Source organism: Frankliniella occidentalis, unplaced genomic scaffold (genome assembly GCF_000697945.3).
Source record: "Frankliniella occidentalis isolate FOCC.00 unplaced genomic scaffold, Focc_3.1 Scaffold343, whole genome shotgun sequence".
Classification (NCBI taxonomy): Eukaryota; Metazoa; Arthropoda; class Insecta; order Thysanoptera; family Thripidae; genus Frankliniella; species Frankliniella occidentalis.
Genome location: NW_026267466.1, coordinates 243,584 through 249,675, shown reverse-complemented (window position 1 = coordinate 249,675; position 6,092 = coordinate 243,584). Strand labels below are relative to the sequence as shown.

The following is a 6,092-nucleotide window of genomic DNA, read 5'->3' as shown; positions in this document are numbered from 1 at the left end:
CTCCCCGCGCCCGGAGCAGCAGACCCGCTCCGCGCCGCGGCCACCCCTAAATCGATAAGGGTTGGGGGCGTGCAGCGCCGCACCGCACAGCCGTGCACCGCCGGCCAGCTCCAGCTTGGTCGCCCCGCCGCCAGGCTGCGCTGCGGTCGCCGCCCCCGCACCGCCCCCGCTACCCCCGGGGGTGAAGGGGTGGAGCGATGGGGTGGCGCGCCTGCACGGTCGGGCCGCCCTAAGCTGACCGCCCATCCGGGGGAAGTCCGGCGGGGCTGGGCGCGCCGCGCGGCGAAGGTTGGGCGAGGCCGCCTAGCTCGGCCACCGACCATGCTATTCGCAGTGCGCACGAGAGGGGGTGGTGAAGGGGGCGGACGGGGCAAGAAGAGGGGGCTAAACAACTTGGCGCACAAACTTGAAACGCCGCTTCTAGCTCCTCCGCCGATCGTTTGTTGAAAAGGTTTTACTACACACTGCATATGTTACATATTGCAGTTTTGGAGTAGTTCTATGACCCTCCCCTCGGACTTCAGCTGATTGGCTTCCAGAGGTTGAGCGACAGTCATAACGCCACGCACAAAGAACGATGTTCATGTTCAAGACTTTAAGACTTGATGTAGTCCCATACGGGACCGGCTCGTCGTCCTCTTAAGTCGGGCGTACTTTGGCGGCTTGCGAGCCGATATCGGCCGATAAGAAAGAAAGAGGGGAAAGGAACCGAGGAAACCGCTTGCATGTTTCGATTTTTCTGGAACATCTCCTGGAGTGTCTCTGCGGTGGAGGTACCGGCCTGCGGTGCGCGCTGGTGCCTATCGGCTCGGCGGGCGGGCGGGCCGGTAGGGCGCGGGCGTTTCCATGACAGCGTCGCGCTACCCTCTCCGCGGCCCGCCCCCGCCGCGTCAACGCCTTGCGCGACCCGCCGGCACTCCGTCGCCACCCGGTCGCACTAGACGTCGTCGGCCCCGCCTCGGCCTCCGGTCCAACCGGTGCACCGCCATGGACAGGAGGTACACCAGGGTGCCCGTCGGCGCCGGGGTGCTGCACTGCCCCCGAGCCACATACAGCCCCGAGACCCACCAGCTCCTCAGAGGTAGAGTACCGGCTCACCCAGCCGACCAGTAGTAGCCACTTCCACAACGTCGTGTCGACAGCGTGTTAGAGGTCGAGTGTTATCCGGCATCTTCCACCACTTGCAGTGCTCATGGCCGAGAGCCGCCTGACCATGCTGCAGCGCAAGCAGCTGGGCGACTCCCTGCGCCAGGGCCGGTCGCTCCCCGCCCAGCCACCGACCGCCCACACGCCGTCTTCGTTGCCCCGCGCCCCCGTCGACGGCCCGCCCTCCTTCCGCCTCGGGTGCAGGCGCCTCCAGGACACCATCGTCGGCTCCGGCGCCTACGAGAGGGAGCGCTTCGTACCGGCGCACCCCAGGAGTGAGTGGTCACTGGGAGCGAGAAGGTATAAAGCTGTGAGCCCAGGCCTAACTTGAGGTAACGTCTCACGAAATGTAAATATTTCACTCCTAATGCAAGAAGCCCTATTTCGGGGGAGAGGGAGAGGGTGGTTGTTTTATGCAGTTTTACATTTTTCCGGGGACTACCGGACGTAAAGACTTTTATGGCTCTGACTGGCAAACGGTTTACACCTTGCCGGCCTACCACTTCCATGTGCTGACCTGCTTTACCGCAGCTTTGGGCCATCTTACAATCAAATCATCTCTTATTGTGTGACTTTGGATTTCAGTTGACAAAGAAAAGGAGAAACGCTCGTTTCAAGACAAAATGTCCTTTGGTAAAGAGATGCCACCTTCTCCTCGTAAAAAAAGAGTAAACTGCCGAAAGTTATCAAGTCCAGCACCCGAGCCTGACGTTGACCGTTTTGATGAGCGTAAGCTACAAAATTCGACAGCTTTGAGAAGTTTTGGAAAAATAACATTATTGAAAAATATAATTTTGTTTCAGTTGTTCATGAAGTTAATGAACGTGTGCAGTTTCTGAAAGACATGGAAGCATTAGGACAGGGTCACAAATACTACCCAATAATACGTCAGGAGATTGCTGCCAAAGTACGAGAGATGGAGAGGATAGATAAAGAAAGATGCCAGGAGCTCGAGAAGAACTGAAGCCAATAAGACTGAGACGAAATGTAAGTAGAATTAATTTAATGTAAATTGTCATCATTTGTATTAATTTTACAAATGTAATAACAAAATGTTCTTCGAAAAAAAGAACAAAAGTTCATACTAAAGTTGTACATTTCAAGTAGATTGTGACCCATCAACACACAATTTTTTTACATCTTCATTACACATCTCCACTGTTTCTCCTTTGATAGTAATTGAGCCTTCAGTTTCCAATGTTCCATTTGATTCTGAGGTACAGGTTTTAAGAGGTTCAAGTGCGATACAATTTTTACTTTCACTTTCCGATGTTGCACTTGATTCAGAGGTACTGTTATGATCATCATTTTCTTTCTTGCCGATAGCTCCTTTGCGTTGAGGTAAAACTTTTAAAAATGCATCTTTCCACGATAAGCCCTCACTTACACCAAGTAGTATTTCAAATACTGCAAGGAAATAAAGATATAAAATTAATTGCTAAAACTCATAGTTGGAATAATTATAGATAAGTATTTGGTAAATTAGGGAAATAAGTAGGAGTTAATTTCTTACCATGATCAATAGTCAGAACTTTTCTTGATTTAAGTTCAAGGAATTCTGAAATGGGCAACTGAGCATGGGCTATTTTCTTTTCCTCAGCTAACCTGTGACACAGACCCTGCAAGAAGCATAAAGTGCAGAGGTAGTATTGTCTTCAAAAATTACAAGTTTATAAAACAAATAATTTTGACTAGAAAAAGTTTGTTCTACAATTAGTAGAACTGTTCATTATTTGGAAAGCTGTTCAAAATCACCTTGTGTCCATTGTGATCTACAAGTCCTCCAATCACATAAACTTTTGTTTCATCAAGCGTTGTAACTATGTTGTCAGACTCACTGGTCAGGTATACTATGTCATCAGTTTGAAATACTTGTGAATATGGTTCCTCTTTAAAATGGACCTACACATAAGAACATTTAATTGTACATGAGAACAGTCCTCAATTTAAGGCAAATGAATGAAAACAAGTAGAAAAGTTACTCACATCCCAATTGGAATAACCATTATTTTTACTCATTTCTTGTTCAGATTTACCATTAAAGCTTGTAAAATACAGCTGCATGGGATTGGCTGCCCTTCTATTGAGTGTGTAACAACGCATTAACTGCTTCACACACTTTCCTAAATCCTGAAAAAGAATAAAATGCATCATTATGATAAATGTTGGTCTGAAAGCACGTATAATAAGATGTGTAACTCTTACTCTTGGATTCATGAGGTCGTCAAAGTCCAAGTCAACTGCAACACGGACTTGGCAGCTACTGTTTGCCATGGTGGATTGTTTCAGCTGTTTTCTGGATGTAAGGGACTCATTGTTTTCACGAGCAGCCTTCCTCTTTAACTTCATTTTTTCTCTTTCTTTCGCCCTGAAAGTTAAAGAAAAGATATTAATTAACTTTTAAGTCAAAAAAATCAAAGCACAATAATTTTTAAAAAAATCAGAAAAATCATGTTACCTTTTTTCTGGCAATTTTGCTAGCCATTGCTCACGTTTTCGTATCTTTCTAAGCATTCTTTTAGAAAGCTGTTGTCCTTCCTGATTTGTGTTAGCATTGTTAGAATCATTTTCATTCTCCACCGCTTCAGGTGACTTGATAACGGTTTGTGTTGGAGAAACTTTGGTGTCAGTTTCATCATCCATTTTGAGATTTTTAGATATTTTATACAGAACTCAACGAAAACCTAACCTATGACATCGAATACATACATCAGAATAAGAAGTGCGTGAATAAAAGAGCAGATTAATCTAATCAATAATTTGCACAGAACGGTTCTAAATATATTTTAGGAGATGACAACCACAAGAATCATCGGGAACTTACACAGGAAACTTAGATTAAGCACACTCAGAATAGCACACGACGCAGACCACAACAACACTTTTGGTGTGAATAATGCAACCTCAGTGCAAATAAGCATCATGCTGGAGGGAAATTCGAAAGCCGTAATTGGACGATCGCTGTGTACCGTTGTGGAGGTCTACCCGAATGCCCAGGGCGCGTAAATGAAGTACGGAGAAAGTCAACGACATAGAAACGAACGAATTTGTTTCTAGATCAAAAGGCAAAGAAAATATTTCTTTACAAAGCAACCTTATTTTCTACTTTGTGGGTGGCAGGTTTTCCAATTTCTCAACCAGGCTCGCCTTAGGTCACAACCGGTGTTAGGCACCTCTGCGGGAGTAATAACTGCTATCGCCGCCGTCTACCTTGGCACCTAGTTTTCATGAGACTCCCCTCCCCCTCCCGTCGTTTACCACCTCCTCAAATAGTTCAGTTGTGTCGGACCCTCTCCACCCTGCTGGGCATACCTCTGGCCCCTCGCGGCGGAGGGAAGGGCGATAGAGGATCCCGGTAGAAAGTGTGGGGAGCAAGGGGGGGGGGGCATGGCCGCCCCTCGGACCGCCCCGTAGCCCCAGCCGAGCTCCGCTCCGCCGCTCCGCCGAGCCCCCGTGCGAAGGCGAGGGGGTGGTCCACACGGGGTGGCGCGGGGTGGCGCGGGCCCCTGGCGCGCCCCTGGCGGGTCGAGAGGGTAGGCGGGGGGTGGCGCAGAGAGCCTGGCGCGGCCTGACAGCCTCAGTGCGAGCGCGGTCGGTCCTGGGGACGGCAGGGAAGGGGCCTGGACGGGTGCGGGACGGGTCGGGACGGGTCGGGCACGGGACGGCTCGGGTCGGGGCAGCACCGCGGCGTGTGTCTGGTCCTGCTGCAGCCTCCGACACAGCGACGGTCCACCCGCGTCATCGTCGACCTCCGCGGCGGGACGGGAGAGCCGCGGCCGGCCCCCGCGCTGGTGCGCGCGACGACAGGGGCGGGGCAGGGCGAGGCCGCGCGGGCGGGGCGGGGCTGTGCGGAGTGTGCGGAGGCGTGCCGGGGGGGCAGCCGGTGGGGGGCCTAGAGGGGCCCGTATGGCGGCCAGCACCCCGTAGCCCGGGCCCCACGACACCCCAGCATGGCGAGCGACGCCCGGTGGCGGGTGGCAGCCGCAGCCGCAGCCGAGGTCCCAGCTGCCCCTGCAGCCGCAGCCCGGGGCCGGCCCCGCAGCCGCAGCAGCCGCCGCCACGCCGGCCGCCGCAGCAGCCGCTGCAGCGCCAGCCGCTGCTGGTCGCGCGGCGAACAGTGAGGACAGCCGGGCCGAGAAGAGGGCGGACCGCCCGGGCGGAGGCTTTCATGGCGGGCCCGTAATGGCAAGAGAGGTAAGCCCGGGGCCTCCCCGCACGGGCAGAGCCAGGGCGGCGCCGGCCGGCCAGCGCGGGCAGCGCGGCCAAGTGAAAGAGTGATGCGAGTGCCAACCATAACCTTACCTGTGGTGTGAATATTGTGATTAGTGATGTGCAACGGCCGTGAGGATTTACTTTGGATACTGTGCACCAGGCGGGCATGACAGAGACCGTGAGTACATTCAGCTTCTACCATAATATGCAACGCAATGTCGACTATGTTGGGTTGCTCCTGGGAGGGCGTGTCGCCCCCCCCCCTCCCCCCGCGGGGTCACCGGGGGGCTTTCATTTTGAACGCGCTCTCACTGCGCGTGTTTTCCTAACCACACCTACCCCGGAGGAGGGGGTGGGGGTAATCTTTATGTTTACTTTTAGTTGTCCTAGAATTATGAAGAGGTTGTCAAACGTGCAGGTTACGCACTTTCTATCTGGCCTGAGCTGTATTTTGTGTGAATGGTAGGCAGGGGTTGAGGTGGGGGGTGGTGATGGTCCCTAGCCCCTCCCACCCACATTTGTGATTCTTGCCACAAAATCAGGTCCCTTGTATGTGGGTAACTATCGGCCCCCAAGTACCACACACCCTTCCATCATATACGTATTTCAGCATCTTTCCAGTGCACACTAAAAAAACTCTCTCTGTACTTTACTACACGGTTTGTTTACTCGAGAAAGTGACCCTGGTTTTGGGAGAGGCGTACTCGCAACAAGTAATCTCTTCTCACAACAAG

General features: G+C 52.4%; 2 protein-coding genes across 2 annotated transcripts; one reads left to right on the top strand and one right to left on the bottom strand.

Moving 5' to 3' along the window:
• The first annotated feature begins 856 nt into the window (after window positions 1–856).
• Window positions 857–2,215, top strand: LOC113205638 (UPF0193 protein EVG1). The gene is made up of 4 exons (XM_026421332.2): window positions 857–1,081; window positions 1,188–1,421; window positions 1,732–1,875; window positions 1,950–2,215. The coding sequence occupies exons 1-4, from the start codon at window positions 988–990 to the stop codon at window positions 2,108–2,110; spliced, it is 633 nt and encodes a 210-aa protein (XP_026277117.1). The 5' UTR covers window positions 857–987; the 3' UTR covers window positions 2,111–2,215.
• On the bottom strand, window positions 2,135–4,078 carry LOC113205637 (tRNA methyltransferase 10 homolog A). Its single transcript, XM_026421330.2, has 7 exons — window positions 3,971–4,078; window positions 3,605–3,835; window positions 3,352–3,514; window positions 3,133–3,276; window positions 2,902–3,048; window positions 2,660–2,765; window positions 2,135–2,553 (listed from the first exon to the last, which is right to left on the bottom strand). Exons 2-7 carry the CDS (start codon window positions 3,787–3,789, stop codon window positions 2,246–2,248), a joined length of 1,053 nt encoding a protein of 350 aa, XP_026277115.1. The 5' UTR covers window positions 3,790–3,835; window positions 3,971–4,078; the 3' UTR covers window positions 2,135–2,245.
• Window positions 4,079–6,092: the final 2,014 nt, after the last annotated feature.